Below are 18,675 nucleotides of genomic sequence, written 5' to 3' on the forward strand. Positions count from 1 at the left end.
CTATAGAATGAAGATGATGACAGCTACTCCTGAGGGTGATTGGAATAATGCAATGACCTAGTCTATGTCAAAAAAACAAAAACAAACAAACAAAAAAAAAACGCCTGGAGTATCCACTAAATGTGCTATTTCCTCAGTGGAGGAGAATTCTAGAAGAAAGCTCATTTACCCAAAATGCAGATTGATTCTTATCTTCCTAAATGCAAAGAAGTCACCTTCAGGTTCCTATTTCCATCCGAGCCACTTAGGAACAGTGAGGCCTCAGGTGAGTTAGAATCTGCCTGAACCTCAGCTGCCCCAGCTGTGAAGGGGGACTATTAGACCCACCTTGCAGGGCCATGAAGGTTAAATGCATATGATCAGTACAGTGCCTGGCACCAGGGGACAAAGCCACAGATGTAGGGGGCAGTCACAGCCCCAAAACCCTGCCTACGTCTCGGCTCTGAGCATGTAATATTCAGACCCCTTCAGACGAGGAGATTTCAATCCTTTCCCTTTCTTTCCCTTGCCTTGGCCAAACAGCTGAGGACTCAGGTCCACCAGCTTGTCCTCTGATGTTTCTCATGGGTGGACTCCTCAGTGAGGAGTGTCCTTGCCCAGGCACCCAGGGAGGCCCAGGAGATGTCCTCTAGCCTTGCCTGTGGAAACCTCCCCCTCTGGTGAGCCCCGAGCCCTTGAAAGCTCCACTCTCACTCCTGCCTAACCCATATGGGCTTCAGGATGCTCGCAGCAGGCCAGGTGACCAAGCTCTGTGGAGGAGCATGGCCTGAACACGTGGTATTCTCGGCTGAGTTCCAGGCCCAAAGTGGGAAGTTACCATTGTTTGGACACAAAAGGGCCCAGAAGGCTGCTTCTTTATTCATTCAGAGCATCTGTTCTGTGCCAGGAGTGAGGAAGACAGGGTCATTACATCAGGGAAGGCAAACCAAAGGGGAGATGGGCCAGCTCGAAGCAGAATGAGAAAGGCTCCAACATCCAGGCAGGCACCATCATATTCCAGGCTGGGAACAACAGGATTGCCTCAGGAATGCCTCTCTGTGGAGGTCCAGCCATCTTCTTCAGCCTCTGGTGATGGTGCTTATGAGAACAGTTATGTCACCATGTTAGAATCTGGGTTTACTCAGGCAAAAGAAGCCAGTGCTCTCGTCCTGGGTGGGCCAGACATTCTTAGTCATGTAGAGGAGGGAACCCAAGCAAGTAGCAGCTCCCCCAGCGAAGGCCATCTGAGACAGGAGAAAAGAAGTCCCAGAATGTGGAAATGCGAAGCTGTACTAATGACAGTGCTTTGGACTCATCAGCTGCCAAGTATTCTTGAGAGCCCAGTGCCATCTGAGAAGCAGCCCAGATTCTTTACTGACTCTCTGGCAGCTCTGCAAGGATGTTGTTAAAAACCTCCAGATCTTACTCCGAGGTCAATATCAGGCTGCGTTTTCTAGAACTTTCTCCACAAGTTGAGCATCTCTTTCTCAGGATCCTGAGAGCCTGATAATCTCCTGGTTAACTAGAGCAGTACTACTTAAAGTGTGGTCCACAGGCAGGTACTGGTCTGTGACCCAATGAGCACAGCAAGTAAGAGTAAGCATTCGACACATGTAAAGCAATGGGACATTGCTGCACATCCAAGTATGTGATCGTATTTCCAGTAATTCATTTTTATTGTATTCAAACGTAGCAGGCCACAAGAGATGAGAGACAAAAAAAAGAAAAAAGAAAAAAGTAGCCATTCACCATTGATAGTATGAGAAGCACTGAGCTAGCACAAGTCCAGCTGCTCATCTCCTCTACTCTAATGTCCATCTTCATACCGGTCTTTGGTGGGCTTTGAGGGGTCCCCTCCCACCCCTTGAGATAAGTTCTCTATCACCTGGTCTCCATGTGACCTCTCCAGAAAGTACCCATCCACCTCTCGGTATTGGCCATTGGCGATTCTGGGCTGGTTTCCATCAGGTTGGGACAGGTATGTAGAAGACTCTGCTAATTTCCTTAAGGAAGCGTTCATTCTATTCTGAAGAAAGCCACTGTCACAGAGTGGGGATGTGGATTTAACTGGGAGAAAGGAGCCTTTTTGGCCCTTAATAAAAAACCAGGGTCTTCACCCTTCATCCCCTGGCCAGGTGAATGGACAGTGTCCTGTGCTGGTAGAACAACTGAGCAGGCTCGAGACTGCACAGGCATGTTCTGGCAAAACACCCTATAGCAACCTCATAGCCCTCTACGTGCTTCCGTAATTGCTCCCCAAGTCAGGATTGCATGGAAGCTCAGCGGCACAAGTGCTTATTAGCTAAGTGGTTAATGAGGTCTTACTGGGGACTCGTATTTAAAGCCCGAGAAAGCACAGTGTCAACCTCTGCTAACTCAGGGGAGGCAACAATTGCACATGGGTATCACAGAATCACCATGGTGCCTTTCTGGAGAAGCACCATGGAGCCAGTCTACACGCTAGGCCAGAGGAGAGGGCCACACAAGGGTGGTGTGGGCAGAGAGGTAAATCTGACCTCTCCTCTTTATTTTGATATAAACCCAGGAAGTACTTAGTATTCTGCAGCCTCTATCTCAGGGGCCTGTGTCGGGGGATGGAACATCAGGCGAACTATGGCATATTGTCCAGAGCCAATACACTTGAACATTTCTTGAAAACAGGAGCCAAGTTCCTTGGCATTTGTGAAAACTTGAACATGACAGAGAGTGTGCTTGAAAGCAGAATCCTAATCTCTCTCAGACTGGGCCAGCTTGGGGGAAGGGCTGGGGGCAGGGGAGTAACTAACCTGGCAGCTGCTGGGAAGGGGCAAGCTCTATGAAGTCTGAAGAGGCCCCATCTGTCTGAGTGGTAGGACCAGACACTCCCCCAGCAGGCCTACACCCACATTCTCTACAATCCCTCAGAGCCACACACGTGATCTGGAGAGACAGATCCAGAGTTGCCGTTAGGCTGGGGCTATCTTCATGAGAAAGAGAGGGGGTGTCTCAGGGTCTTGTCATTCTCCCCAGCCTGTTTGGCATCCCCCACCCATTCATTCTCTTGTAGTACCTGTGCTCTTGCTGGAATCTGACGAGTTAGTCTCAGTTTCTGAGGCTGGGCGTCGCTGCCCGGAGTTGAGAAGCTGTGGGAGCCTGCTGCCATTTGCTTTGCTGTTCCCTGAACTTCTTGCTATATACTTGAGACTTTCTGTTCTGGGATTAGATGTGGCCTCCCAAAAGCAGTCTTGGGTTTAGATTGAGGGCATTTCTTTACCCTCACACAAGGCCCTGTTATTTGTCCTTGCAAAGGCCATCTGCCTGTTCCTGAGGCCCTTCAGCCTCAGTCGCAGCTCGGGCCGCATCTCCCAGAAGCTGGACTCGGAGACTAGGGAGTGTCTGGAGCCTCCCCGCCTCCAGGGTCATGGGATCTGGACCCATATTTACAGAATCTCATGCTGTGCGTGTTTGTATCTCTGCAGAGGAGATTGCAGCGTTCCCGGGGTGGCCTTTCAGAGCTGGTGGGGAAAAGGGGAGCAGGCTGGTTTTGCTGGGGGTGTATGTGTGGTTGTGCCATGTCTGCTTGGGCTGCCAGATCCCACCCCTTCCCCAGCTCCTTGACATGTCGTGGGGGGTCCAGGCACTCGCAGGTAGGCATGGGCCACCATGCCCTCAGGAGGCCAGGCACCCACAACCCATCAGGCAGTGGTTCCAGGTCCCACATAAAACCACTGCCTCCCCTCCTCTGGGCTGGCCATGCCCATCACCTGCTCTGGGACCTTGTGGGCACTGCCACCTGGAGCCTGCAGTAGAGCTCCACATCCTGATCCCTCCACCTGCCCAACGTGGGCCAGCTTCACTTCCATTCTAGTCATTGCTTTTGTTGGCAAAGTTGTCTGTGGTCCTGGCCTGGAGGGACTCAGACACAGTCATCTCTCCCTAGGGACACGGTTGCTGCAGGGCAGGCTGGGCCTGCTGGATTCAGAGGAAGAAGGGAGGGAAGAGTCTAGTTCATCTTGGCCCAAACCCTGCTAAGTGCCAGGGACTTTGACATATGTTCCTTTACTCAGCTCTTAACCACACGTCCGTGAGGCAGACATGATTATCCCCATTTTACTAAATGAGAACACTGAGCTCAGCAATGGAGAGCTCTGTGCCCGGCCTCAGAACTAGCTCGCGGTGGAGCGGGGTCCTCACCTTCGAGGTCTGTGGGGGCTCACTAAGCAGCAGGTCACTGACCGCCAAGGGGGAGAGTCTCTGTGGGAGGGTGGCTGCTGTTCAGTTGTCTATGACATCTTGGTTCCTTAGCTCTTCGTCTCCTTTGCTCAGCCTTTGTGCCTCACCAGCTTTTGGAGGCTCCAGTCATACCGGTGCAGACACTCCTTTATGGTGGTGACCAAGCAAAACAGCACAATATTTCCCAGCCACTGATAAAAAAAAAGGCCATGTGACAGTGCCCGGGTGGGGATCAGGAGACCGGAGTAGTCCTGAATCTTGTGTTTATTTGCTAAGTGGCCTTGGATAGATCCTTCCTCTCTCTGGATTCATTCACCTTATCCGTGCACCGAGAAACTCAATTGACTCCCGAAAGCCTTGCACCCCCAGTAAATGTAGTTCTGTTAGTCACCTGGATCACACAGGGCCACAGGGTTTCATTTCTGTCCCTCACTCCAACCCCAGAGTGCCTGCTGCTTGCTCCTGGCTGGTTTTGCCTCTCCCCGGATGTGTGGTGCTGTTTGCATGTGGGTGTGGAGCCCCCTCCCACATCCAGCCTGTTCACGTTAACTGGCCTTACCTTTGTCTCTGTCTCCTCCACCTCTGCTCTTGGGTAGCTGACAGTAGGGAAAGTATCCAGTGGGATAGGGGCTGCCGCTGAAGTCCTGGTCAATCTGTACATGAATGATCACAGACCTAAGGCCCAGGCCACCTCGCCAGACCTGGTAAGGCACTCACCCCTCAGCCTTTGCCCACAGACACTGGCTCTGGCCCTCCCAAGGCGCCCTTTCGCCTGGACATGACAGGCTGAGAATGGGCTGGATCAGAGTAGAGTGAGGGGGAGGCAAACCTCACTCAGCTTTCTTGGGGGTCGTTTCACAAGGCACATCATTCTCCCTGCTGTCTGAGACTCTGGAGAACTCGGTGAAAAGGCCAGGCGAGGCCGTCCGCATAGTCGGACATCCCTGACTGTCAATGTTTAGTGTCCAAAATAAGTAGCCGTTTTGCAGTGAATTGAGAATTCAGTAATGGAGAAACACTCCTTTCCTTTAAATTCCCCCCTTCTCCAAGCGAGGCCGCACACTGCCGTCACCAGCGATGTGAGTCGACAATTCCTTTGGTTTCCCTTTGGCACATACCCCGGAATCACCCAGGTGCACCCCTGCCCTGGCCCGCCCCCACTCCCCCCTCCATGCATTTAGGAATTCGGCCACTTGGTGATCCGCAGGACACAGCCTCTCCCTTTTCTCTTGAACAATTTTGATGCCACCACCTTTCCTTGCCTGACCTAAGTTACTGCAGCTGGACAAGGATGTTTAAAACATTCTTTCAGTGACTTCACTCCAGACTCAGGCAATACTTAACCCCAGGGACAGAGTTTTGGAGACAGTATCGCCGGGCAGGCATGTTTGTGATGGATGCCCACTCCATTAGGCCAGGAGATATCACTCCTACCCCCAAACCAGAGCAGCCAGCCTAGGGGACAGCTCCCTCCATGCCCACCTGGTGGCCAGCCTGCCCACCTGGGTGCACAGCTAACAGCTGTACCTGCACTTCTGGGGTCTGTGTTGGGAGTGCATCTTCCCATGCTCACTCTTTGCTGAAGCACCTGAAGTAACATGAGCCCCAAACAGGAACCTGCAAGGTCCCCCATGATTCAGCTCAGAATTTCTAAAAGCCTAGGCCTCGCACTTGAAGACTTGGCATAAGCCCTAACACTGCTCTTCTCTCCCGATGCCCTGTGCCCCCCAGGAAACTATTCGAAAGGTGTTTCCCCTGAACCTGGGTGGCAGTGACACCTGTTACTTCTGTAAGAAGCGCGTGTATGTGATGGAGCGGCTGAGCGCCGAGGGCCACTTCTTCCATCGAGAGTGTTTCCGCTGCAGCGTCTGTGCCACCACCTTGCGCCTGGCCGCCTATGCCTTCGATGGCGATGAAGGTAACTCTCTTCCCCCAGGCACAGCACTGTTCTCTGGCCCGGGCTCCTGTCCCTCTGGAGGCTCCGGGATGCCCAACACTTCTCAGAGAGTACAGCGACATCAGGAAAGCTATTCAGGGAGCTGGGAAATTCTCGACAGAGAGAGGCTGCCCGGGGGGAAGAGGAAGCTGTCTGTGCTGCGTGTATGGCAGGGGAGAGCACCTACTATGTGCCAAGAGCTTTGCGTACATTTTCTCACTCAGTCACACCGCCTTCCATTGCCCCTGAATAGTTGAGAAACACATGTTCAGCATCATACTGCTCATGCGATAAGGGTTGAATAAATGATGGTTTATAAATGTTATTATTCATAAAGTCTGTATTATAAAAATAACCATAATAGTAACGTATGTTCTGATAAGTGGCCTATCAGAGGTCATCGATGAGGGAATTGCACTCATTGAATTGAGTGATTATTGTCTGTCTAATTTTCAGCACTTGATATTTGCACTGTCCAATACAATAAGAGGCAGTATAGCCCAGTGCTTATGATTTTATACCCTCAAACTAAACTGCCAGCTTCAAATCCAGACTGTATCATTTACTAGCCATAGGGCTTGTTCCCTAACCTCCTTGTCCCTCAATTTCCTCATCCATAAATGAGGATCATAGTACTTGGCTCATAAGGTGGTTGTGAGGGTGCATAAGTTAACTTACAGGGAGCATTTAGAATAATACCTGATATATTGCGTCCTACCTAAGTTTTTCTTATTGTTATTGTTATTCCCATCACTTTAAACTGTTGTAACTTTGAACAAAGAAGACTTTTCTGGAAGGTTCCAGGCTGTCCCGGGCAGTGTCCCGTCCCCATCACTGCTGCCATCTGTTCTGAGCCTTTCCCAGCCCCAGGGGTCCCAGAAAGAAGGAGGAGCTAGAAATGATGTCGCTGCTCAGAGCTGTCCGTTTTGCTGACTGGCAACTGGCCTTGGGAAGAGACGGGCTCGCTCTGGTTCGGGGATTATCTAAGAGTTTCAACCCCATCCATGGGAGCCCCCGTTGCTGCAGCTTCCCTCTGAGATAGCAAAGGCTCTTGCATCTCATCTCAGTGACATTTCTTTAAGGCAGATGACAGAAACTTTGCCAAGTGTGAGCTGTCCTGGGCTTGTTCCATTATTGGCATTTTCTGACCTAAACAATGGTGGGCATTTGGCTATGAATGCTGTGGCTCTGGCTTACAGGAGAAAAACCTTTGTGAGTGTGTGTTTCTTTTTACAGGCAAGTTTTTCTGCAAGCCTCATTTCATTCACTGTAAAACCAATACTCAGCAACGAAAGAGACGGGCGGAGTTGAAGCAACAAAGGGAGGTACGTTTTGTCTTGAAAGGGTTGGTGAAACGGAAGGCCCTAGACAGAAGGTTTTCAAAGGCTCCTCTACGTTAGGCCATCATTTCTGGCCCTGGAGGGACTGAGATCCACAGATGAAGAGGAGGGCTATACTCCCTGGTGTGAAGGGTCCCTTTGCCTCTGTCCAGCTCTCTTCTGGGGTATGTCCCACCAGATGCTGGCTCCCAGGCGAGTAGTTGTGCTGGCCTCTCATGAGAAGCACAATAGAGCTTTCCCATGTGCCAGGGATGGGACAATATGCTTAGCCATGCAGAAGTTACCGGTCATCCCCCATAGTCCCTGTGTCATGCCTTCTCCCGCTCTGCCTCCTTTGTAACCACAGGGTGACATTTTCAGGGGTGCTTGGTATTGGACCCAACCTTTGCTGTGGTTTCTAAGTCTTTTCCCCAGATTCTTGGATGTCATCCAGCCTGCTGAAAGTATGGACAACTTGTTACAGCGCCTCCTCTGGCAGCTCTTAGCTTCTACAGCTTGATTAATCACCACTGCCAGCAAAGACCCACGACTTACAGCTTTTTTCTGATTACACATTAATATAAGCTTAATGTAGAAAAGTGGGTAAATAAATGAAAGTATATAAAGAAAGAAAGTTAAATTGCCCGTCATCACTCTATTCTGAGTAAACCATGATTAATTTTGTAACACTTCCTTCCAGACTTCTTCCTGTGTGTGAATATATTTGAATCTAATTGCAATCCTATCGCTGCAACTTCATATTCCTTTTTGTCCCCACTAACACTGTATCCAGAACAGTTTCCCATGACATTAAAAATTCTTTGGGGGCATAATTTTTGATGCCTATAAAAAATGATCGATAATTTAACAAGTCTCATGTTGGACCTATAGATTGCTTAATATTTTGCCTTATAGTTTTACTGTGAACATCCTTGTACCCACATCCTTATCCATATTTCAAATTATTCGCTTAGAATATGTCATTAGAAATGGGAATATGTCATTAGAAATGGGATTGCACCCCTGAGTCAAAGGACATGTGTTTTGAAGGCTGGTGAATTTGCCCGCCTCCCTGTGCATACTCACTTTCCTCTTCAGTGGTTAAGGGGGTGCTGCGATTATTTGGACGGGGCTGGGTCTGCCAAGCTCTATTTTTATTGGCTCTCTTTGTCTGCTCTACAAGGGGTCCTCTGTGAGACTCATAAACTAAATCCTACCCCTTTGATCTTTCTCAGGAAGAGAGAATGTGGAAGGAGCAGGAAGCCCCTCTGCGGCGGGACCCGCCCACAGAAAGTTCTTTCGCAGCTGCTGTCATTGGCCCGCCCGCAGGCAGCCCCCCAGGTATCACCACTTCCTCCTTTAGGAAGGCGCTAAGCTGGCCGCTCAGGTTGCCGTGGGGCCTGCTTCACGTTCCCCGGAACCTGCTTAACTGGATTCGGGGACTCCTGCGCGCAGCTGGCCTGCATTTCAGGGACAATGCTCACAACTACTGCTACACATACGAGCTCCTGAGCCTTGGGCTGCCCCTCTTGTGGGTGTTCTCCGAGGTTCTGGCTTCCATGTACCTGGAGTCCCAGGAGTCCCTCGAGAGCATCCGCGACTGGGTGCTCAGGTACTTGCCGATCAAGCTCCACTGAAGGGCGGCCGCCCCTAGGGCCCTCACATTTCCAGGGTAGATGGCGGTGTGTTTGTAGTTAGCTAAGGCCCTGGCCAGTAAGCCCAGTGTACCTTAACCCACAAGCCAAAGAGTTTCCCGTTGGCCACCTGTGCTGGCCTTGCAAGGTGAACACCTGCTCACTGTGCTAGGGCCAGCACGATATGAAGGATTTTTTTTATATAGATTTGTACTTCTTTTATACCAAAGTGAGCCGTGTTTCTAGGTTTACATTTCAATTTTTAACTTTTAATAAGCCAAGAGAAAGCATTTTTTACTATGTGTGTCAGTTTTTCTATACATGGGTTTGAAATTTATAACTGGTGTTACAAACCCCTCCCATACTGCTGCCAGTTGTAATAGTCAGTGCCTGCAACATTAATGATTTGGGCTTTTACATAACCCAGTGCCTTTCGATCTATAGACTTGGCTGCCATTTGTCAAGAGGGGGCAATTTTGTGTAGCACAAAAGCATAATCATTTTATAAGGAAAGCGTAGAAAGACACTCTAATAAAACATACAAAAGCATGTGGCAGTGTGTAGTTGGCTGTTATATTTCCTCCCAGAGGAAGACTATTTTGCTCCCTTGTTTCGATGTAAAATAATAGATTAAATTTCCCCCCAAATAATAGCCAAATGACATAGAACCATAGGGTTTCGAGCAGATGCCTACAAACATGCGTTTTCCCTTCCCACTAATGAGCACTGCAGCGAAAGTCCATAGGCACCTGACCGTGCAGAGCTCTGTCAAGCTGATGCCATACCTGCCGAAGAGGCGCTATGTCAGCTGGTGGCTCCCTATCCAGTCCCCAGCCCCAGCTGCAGTCTGACCCAAGGCCACTCAGGGTCCATAATGGTCAGGCTGAGGGATGAATTTGCTCTCTCACACCAGGTCCTTTGGGACTAAGGGTGTGTGTTAGTATCTCAGAGTGGTATTTATGGGAAGCGTGGCCTACCCAGTGAGCGCTACTCACAGACCTCCTGACTGCTCAACCAGTCAGCCACCACGCATATTTGGTCAAAACAGTCAGAAACCATTTATTTTCACACTGTCCTAGCAAAGGAATGTGTCTGACCTCTAGGAGGAATCTCCCCTTTGTCTTGATTGGCAGAGGAGGCTGAAGTGGAAGCTATTTATTGACTGATGCAAATAAGTATGCCCTATTAAGGACAAAAACAGGCATTGAGCCTACCTACAATCTTTACTCTGGGCATCTGGAAAAGGCCTAAGCTCCCTGCCCACTCTCCACCCTCCCCCCCTACCCCCTACCCCTGCCCACTCCACACTGCCTGGACATGCACATTGTTGGGTCTGGTTGAAAATGGAGAGGCTGATATGAAAAAGGCCTTCTGCCATGCTCAGTGTATCTAGAGTTGCTGGGCTGGAGACAGCTCCATGCATTTGTTACTCTGGAGATCTCTTCTAGGTTAAGTAGGATGGAACCTGGTGTGGGTTTGGAGCAGAGCTCTTGAGGGCTTTGAAGTGACAAGTTTCTATAGGATGGAAAGAAGGGCGGAAGCATTTCCACAAACAATTCTCCGAAGTCCTGGGGTAAAACAGGGCATGGCTGTGGCCAAGTCCATGGGAACTGGCACCTCTGTCCTTAATGGAACTGTTCTCAGTCCGATGACTTGCATCGTGTTTTTCCAAAATTTCGCTGGGATTTTAATGTTCACCATGGTGGGATTAGCCCTTGATTCATCTTATATTTGATTCCCAAAAGTAAATTCCCCAATGTGAGCACAAGCAGAGCCACGTCATTTTTTACTACCATCAGCTCAGGGCAGGACGAGATGCTCTGTGGAATGCTCCACAAAAAGCCAGAGTTAGAATTTCTGAGAATGTCATTTATGGCCATAAAGAGACTGTTTTGAATTACTCTGATGAGACAGGGCGTGCCTGTCAGAAGCCTGAGATGTCTGTATGTTCTGAGACTTTGAACCTTCCTGGTGGGCAGCACCAAGCACCCTGTGGATCCCAGGGGGGTGGAGGCTTCCAGGCCTCCACAACATATTCTAGAGTGAATATGAGACACTAGAGTTAAATTGGGGCAGAGAGAAAATTGGATGGCAAGGGGTCCCGAGGGAGCTCTGGAGAGCAGTAGAGTGTTGGCGTGTGCAGACCACACATACTCACTTTTGTGGCCAAGTAGCTGGTCCACTACCAGAAAGGTTCATCTGTCCTAAGCAAGCAGTGACTTGTTTGGGGAAGTTTCCCCATTTTTAATGGTTGCCTTATTTTCAACTCCCGTGTCTTCTCTCTTGTCAATCGTTTTTCTTTTTTTCCTCCAAACTAAATTCTCTTTTCTGTCTCTCTCTTTCCAACCTTACACTGTGGCCGTCAGTTCATTTCAGCCTTCCAGTGCTACACCCACTCCTTGGCTGACACACTTCTGCTCTGAGGTGACTGGTTTTCTTGCCGATTTTCAGAGAGTGGGACTAACCCCTAAGCCGCTTTCCGCACCCGTCCGTGGTACCGGTTGTGCTAACTGCGCGTGTCTTGCATACTAATGGATTCATTCGGTGGCGGTTGTCGGCGAACAGTGTGGGGTGGCGTTCAGCTTGAAAGCTGTTTCCGAGCCCCCTGAGCTGGCAGCCCCGTCGACGCCAGGTGCATGCTCCGCCTGCCCTCCGTTCCCTGTGGCCTGCGCGCATGCTTTTCTAGTTGCACTGACAGGAGCCGCTTACCTTCCTGGGAGGGTTAACCCTGACTAAGACAGTACCATAGGGTGGGCTCTGTCACCTTTGAAAAGAACTCCTTTGTCTAGCAGCCTCTGAAAAAGCACACGCGTACAAGCATCTTCTTGAATTGGTTCTAATATAAAGATTATTAACGTCATTGATCAAAATCATAAGTGATGATTTTTTGGAGGGATTTAAAAAAAAAATACTCCCTAGCTTCATCACCAGCTTGACCCGTGCTCTGTATTTTAAACACATCATCCCAACTTTCCTAGCAATTCTTTCTCTACTGCAGCCTACATTATAGATCCAAGGATTTTGCAATGGCTCTTCTTATCTCTCTTGGCTCATAAAGCCCCAGAAGATGAAGAAGCTTCAACTAGAGCAATCACCATCATGGGCCAGGGATGGCTTTGAGAAACAACTCAGTTCAACCCCAGGCCTGAAGCGGCCAGTTTCATGGCTCTGCTCAAAACACACGTCCCCCGCTGACTCATTACGTAGAGCAGCAGGACATTCAAAGTGCTTTTAAAGAGAAACACCACGTTAAGTATGGTGGAGCTATCGTAAGCCAGGCCTCGCAGTCTCAGGTTGCAGGTGCTGTCTGTCCTGCATGTGGCCCAGAGCCATGCCGACCTCTCGGCCTGTCTGCACTGTCCTGCATGCTGCATCACTCACTGCCTCGGCACAGATGCTAGCCAGTACGAAGTCATCGTTCTTGTCTTATCTTCTCTTGCAGAGTCTCCCTCCCTTTTTAGAATGTCAACCAAAGAGTGCCCTCCTCCCCTCTCAGCCTCCTCTTTAGCTAGCCTCCCCCATGTCATCGAAATGCATGTTTATGACCTTTGGTAGTCATTTACAGTGCCACATGGAACCTGTATTTTGCACACAGCAAACAATGTTTAGCTTTATTTATGGTATTTGATGCTGTAAATGAAAATAAATATGGTTCTTTATAAAGCTTATTGTTTCCTCTCTTCTTTGCCATGGAAGCTGCCCAAACTTGAAACACAGGGGTTGGTTTAGGGGGGGTCATACTTCCCTAAACTGCTGGCAGGGCTTGCACTTATGGTGACATGGGACTCTCTGGGGCTGTGCTGGTCACTCTAAAAGGAAATATTACCCGAGGGTAATATTTGGAAAAAGTCACCAATGCTCCTGGGCCAGGCTTTGGGGTCTCTTTCTTAAAAACGCGTGGTACTTTACTGCTCTAGATGCTGCATAATTGGTACGGGTCAGTGCCACCTCAGTTGTTAGGAATAGACTGTCTTAATAGCTGTTTTCACCCATTCTCCCCATACATGCAAGCCATGGACCTGTAGGAGAGCTTTACTTAAGAACCGTATACTCATTTAGGTTCCTGTATGACCAAAGTTGCTCTTGCAAGTTTTACGCTGGTTCAGCGGAGTGATGAGTAAAAGGTAAGGAGGAAGGACTGGACATTGGTTTCAGGTCGCAGTGAACATTGCAGGTGTGCTCACCCAGATGGAGAACCATTTGTGATTCTGTCCCACCCCCAGAGGCTCCAGTCACTCAAGATCTTAGGCTACAAGATCTTGAGTGACTTGAGTGACAAGGCTCCGCTCACAGGGCCACTCGAGGACAGCACCATGGCAGGCCCTGGCTCAACTCCAGGCTGTCTTCTCCGTAAGGGAAGGATGTGGAATTCCTCTTGCCTCCGGAAGTCTGATCCTCAGCATCCCTGGCAGGGTGGGCTTCGGACACTGGTATGAAAACTCATCTGTGAACTTCACGAAGGCCCTCGTTCCTCCAAAGGGACATTTCTGGGGCTCTGGGCCTCTGAACCCAGCTGCAATTACCTGAAGCTGCCTTCATAGCTAGCTGCCTGGGGTAATGACCAAGGGTCTGTACTCTTATCCATGTGAGAAACTCTTCCCCTTTCATGAAGGGAATGGTGTTAGGGACTGAAGTCAGAAGCTAGGTTAGGCAAGTGACTCATTCCTTTATTTATTGATCTATTCAAGTATTTATTGAATGCCTACCATGCTCTAGGCATATTCTAGGTCCTAAGGATGCAGCAGTGAACCACAAAGTCCCTGGCCCTCCCTGCATCTTGGCATGTATGTATGCTCAGTGTTGCGTACTAGATTTGATTTGTTTTGTTCATTTGTACATGCACTCATTTGTTTACTCAGCTGATAGTTACTGAGCATCTGCAGTGTGCTGGGCATATAGCAGGGAATGAAACAGAAAAAAGTCTTTGTTCTCATGGAGCTTGGTTTTGATTTTTTGATTTGAAGTCGGATTAAAGGGATATGTCCCAAAGCGTGGCAGCAGAACACTAGCTCAAAGAGGTGAACAAAGGGTTCCATAGTCACAAAGTTTGAGAGATGTTTTATACAAATCATGCCAGTTGTCCCAAACCTTAGACATCCACGAGATTCATTAGCATGTTTGAGTCTCTGAGGGTTCTCCAGTAAGGAAGCTTCATTAACTTTGTCCAACTGGGTTTTCCTATAACTATTCAAAATGGGCATTTTGTTTGGGGGTAGTTTTCCATTTTGCATATTACATTCTACAAGTGTTTGGTAGAATATTTTTTAATCCAGAAACACTAGGTTATTAAAGACTTAAAAATCAAAAAAGTAAAATAACAAGATTAAATAGAATTAAGTATTGATTAGATCTTGGGGTGGTAACTTTCTAAGCTTCAAAACCTCTGACAGAAAAAAATAACAGAGAAAACATGACATAAATCTAACTAAATTTTAAAAACTTGAAGTATAACAATAAAATGAAAATATTCAACAGAAAATCAGAATGGAGAAAAATTGGAATTAGATGTGATAACAAATGTCACTGCTGTGACATTTAAAAAATCCCTATAAAGCAGGTGTTCGCAGGCACCTCACACAGTATAAGGGATTAGTTAATATTTGTTGATAAAGACCCAATTATAAATGTGCAAAGGCAGTTGCATGGACAGTTTACACTAAAGCAAATTTTAAAAGTAAATAGTAAAATAAAAAAGTAAGCATTTCCAAAACGTTCTGACTTGGCTTTCAAAGGAAGGTAAACAAATTATGATGTACCCATTGAATTAGTAAAGAAAAATAGATTGTAAAAAAAAAAAAAGTGTGAATTTAGGAACTACTATTGAGTAAAGATAAATGGGGAGAATCTTTTCTAGAAAGCAATATGGCAACAATTACTAAGATCCCTAAAAGGGCTCTGACCTCTTGGCCCAGTAATCCTACCCCAGGGAACCATCCTAAAGAAATAATCCAGCAGAAGAAACAAATCTCCATGTAACCGGAACATTAAATAAAGTGGGCCAAGCAGAGTGGGTGGGCTGTCCTTTATTTCTGTGAACTCATTCACTTTTACAGCTTTTTCTTTAATTCCTAAGTAAGTAAATGAAGTGACCGCTTCTTTCCCTGCCCCCGCTGTTATTGACTGTTTCCTCCCTGCCAGGCGTGGGGCCAAGCACTTTCTGGGCGGGCACTTTGCAAACTCTTCACCTCCTTGAGGCAACCTTGAAGTTGGTAATGATATTAAGTTCATGGATACCAGGGAAATGATCTAGAGCAGCATCTTCAAACTGCAAAGGAACAGAGAGTCCCACAGGCCCAGGCCAGGAGGCAGGTGCTGCTCTTGGGAGAGCCACAGTGCATGGGACGAGCCCTGGCCGTGGCCGGAGACCTGGCTTCGACGCCTGCCCTTTGTACTGACTCAGCGGCATTGGACAGGTTCCTTCTGTGAAGACTGTTTTCTGGAAAGCAGTGCCTCAGGCATAGGGTTTTATGAAGGCAGAATGGCAAGCATGCCAGATGTGGCACTCAGAGCAGCAAGAGCTCTCTTGCCGAGCTCTTGATAGCATTTTCCTGGTTTCATACAACAGGGAATGCTGTACAGAAGTCTCCCTGAGGGACACTTTCTTCAGGCATTCTGGATCAGCTGAGTCTCAGAGCCCCTGACAGGACATCTTCAGGTTGGGGACCAAACAGAGGCCTCAATACATGCAGAGTGGCAACATCTATTTTTTTTCTAGTTTTCGGATCCCCCAGTCTCTTGAAGGTGACTAGTCACCTCCCTTCAGACACCCCGGCCTCAGCTCTAATGCCACCATCCCTCCTGCCACCCGCCAGCAGGAGTGTTAGTTTGCTTTAGCTTTGCAGTGGGCTCGATGTGGACTGGCCCCTGTGACTCGGACCTTCTCTCACATGCTGCCCCGGCCACACCGGCCTCCTCAAGCACCAGGCATGCTCTTAGAGCTTTTGCACCGGCTGTCCCCTCTGCCCGGAATGCCCTTCCCCAGCATCCACATGGCTGACCCCACCCTTATTAAAATCTTTGTTTCCATGTCTCCCTCCAAGTGAGGTTTACCTTTAACACTGTGACCTGTACTCCCAGCTTTTCTGATCCCCCTTTCCCGACAAGACAGTATTTCCATAGTATTTATCACCTCCAGCCATATTATGTAGTTCACTTATTGATTATGTATACTGTTCGTTTATGTTTTCCCCCTTGCTAGAGTACAAGCTCCTCTAGGGCAGGGGTCTTTGTCTTTTGAACACTTGTAACCCCAACAGGTAGCACAGCGCATGGCACATACTGGGCCCTCAATAAATATTTGTAGAATTAAAGGAAAGGCCCTGCTTTCTGGCTTGGACCTCAGACTGAGGAGCCTGCAGTTGACTTGGGCTGGGAAAGGTCTTGGGGTGTGGGTTCATGGCACAAGAGCGAGTATCCGAAAGAGAAGCATGACACTGTGAGTCCGGTTAACTCCTCAGAGCCCTTTGATTGATTGGGGGAAGGGAGTTTTGATTTCGCTTTCATTTTTCCTTCTAAGGGGTATGATCTTCAGTTTCCTAATCTGTAAAATCATGGTACACAGGAGAACATGTTGTTTTGTTGTCTCCCTCGGTTCTAGGGGAGAGAGAAGGGTCTCTGGACTTGGGTAGAAACAGGAATAATTTCGCCAGCAGAACTGGGGCGCCAGTTTTCACCTTGATTCTGCAGCCTGGGCTTCACCGGAAAAGAGCCGCAGGGCTTGGCTGCTAGGAGTGGTGTGTGAGGACAGACACTTCCCCGGACACTGCCTGGCTCTGCCTCTGGAGTCTCATCTTTCACCATGGAGCAGGTGTCCAGCCAGAGCTCTGAGAGGAAGCTGAGATGCTCGGCTCTGAGCAGACCTTCCCTCTGGGAGGCCAGGACAGCTGACCTGGGAAGTGCTAGACTCTTCTCAGCCCCTACCCCCATGTCCCTCGTGCCCTGGCAGCCCCCAGCCCCATAGTAGTCCTGGATTCTTCCTATGACCACAGACAGGGAAAAGTCCAGAGCAAAGAGCAGCCAGCCTTGGGGCAGGTGGCACAGGTGAGCGCACCCTGTTCCCTTACTTGGAGCGGCTCTGTGTCCGAGCAGAGGCTGATCCAGCTGACTCACTGGGTGGCCCTGGCTGAGTTACTCTCTGGACTTCATATTCCTCTGCTCATGCGATAAAGATGACAATACTGCCCTTTCAGGGTGTAGGATGTTAGAGGTGATGGGCATCAGGTGCTAGGCAGGCACGCAGGCCCTGGACGATGAGTTGGTGTTGCTTCTGTCATTGTCTTTGGATTACTTCCGTTACTACTAGTACTGCTGCAATGAGTGCTCCTGGTATGTGCAAGTGGACAGGAGCCCACAGGAATGAAAAGAGGTGTCTGGGAGTAGAAGCTTGAGGAGAGGCACTGAATCTTAGAGACCCAGCTGTAGCCTGTGGTCCAGGCCTTGGGGGACAGGAGGAAAAGAAGAACATGTCCTCCTTTGGGGCCTTTTGCCTAGGCAAGGTAGTGACCAGAGAAAGCATCAGCTTCTTTTCCACAAAGCCTCCACCTCCCAGTGCTCCCCCAGCCCCTCCACTGATGTCTGGGCTCCCCTGTGAGAGATGCTGGCCCCAGCATTGCAGTACTGAGGGATCATCAGTCAGCCATGCCCTCATTCCTCCAGAAGCCCAGGAAGCCACTCAGCCCTCACCCTGTTCCGTCCCTCAGCCATGCTGGCAAAATCTAAACTCGGAGAGGAGGAAGGAAAGAAGCAGACCCGTGGGGTGTTCCTCGCAGGTGTGGCTGGTTCCCGGGGCGTGGGGGCCATGGGTCTGGTGCCACTGCAGCCTGGCACAGGTCACCTCTGCCTGCAGCTGCCCATCCTGCCGGGATGCTCTCAACTCCCTCACTTTCCTCTTCTCCAACTACGTGTTTTGGTTCTCAGCCTTTAGGTTGTCCCACTGGTCTCCCTCTCTCCTGCTCGTGGGTCCTCCAGTCCACCTTCCACATGGCACCAGAGCCATCTTCCTATGCGGAAAATTTGATAATGCCGGTCCCTATCTCTCAACCCTCCGGTGGGTGCTCTTGGAGAGAAATCTGCTCTTCGCCTTGCCATTCGAGGCCCCTCTTGATTGATGTCAATGCCATCGTTTTCCTCTGGTTCCTTTTATATTCCCTCCTGCCCTCCAGCCACGTGGACTCTTTTTCGGTCCCCATGCAGAAGGCAGGGCTTCCCCACGTTGCTTTTGCTCACAAAAGTCCACCCCTTGGAGCACTACCTCTCCCTTTTCTGTTTGTCCAAATCCTACTCATCCTCAAGCCCCGTTAAAAGGGTGCCTTCACCCCAAAGCATTTACTGCATTGAAATAGATCTGTCTCTCTTTCCACCTTGTCTGGGCCTCATTCTTAGATGGTCTGCCTTCTAATGAATGTGGAATCTTGTGAATGTGCCTTATCTCCCCTGTGGGATGGAAAGAGTTCCTTGAAGGCAGAGACCATGCCTGATTCGTCTCCAAATTGTCAGCACAGATCTGTATCAGTAGCATCTGCTGACTATATAAGTATTTGTACATGCAGCTCACAGGCACACATACCTGTACTCAGTTATCAGCCAGGTACAGAGT

The 18,675-nt window shown here is 49.1% G+C and overlaps 1 protein-coding gene across 6 annotated transcripts in view; it reads left to right on the top strand.

The window, feature by feature from the left end:
* MICAL2 (microtubule associated monooxygenase, calponin and LIM domain containing 2) overlaps positions 1-18,675 on the top strand; it is a 200,410-nt gene that overhangs the window by 125,870 nt on the left and 55,865 nt on the right. For 5 of the 6 annotated variants that reach the window (XM_039863626.1, XM_039863627.1, XM_039863625.1 and 2 more), the window contains 3 exons: positions 5,923-6,109; positions 7,364-7,452; positions 8,682-8,787. In XM_039863626.1, coding sequence (XP_039719560.1) covers positions 5,923-6,109; positions 7,364-7,452; positions 8,682-8,787 — 382 coding nt within the window. Of the gene's footprint in view, positions 1-4,787; positions 4,896-5,922; positions 6,110-7,363; positions 7,453-8,681; positions 8,788-18,675 lie in introns of all 6 variants that reach the window. The other variant, XM_039863630.1, reaches the window with a different exon arrangement.

The sequence above is a fragment of the Pteropus medius genome, unplaced genomic scaffold, assembly GCF_902729225.1.
Source record: "Pteropus medius unplaced genomic scaffold, Ma_sr-lr_union100, whole genome shotgun sequence".
NCBI lineage: Eukaryota > Metazoa > Chordata > Mammalia > Chiroptera > Pteropodidae > Pteropus > Pteropus medius.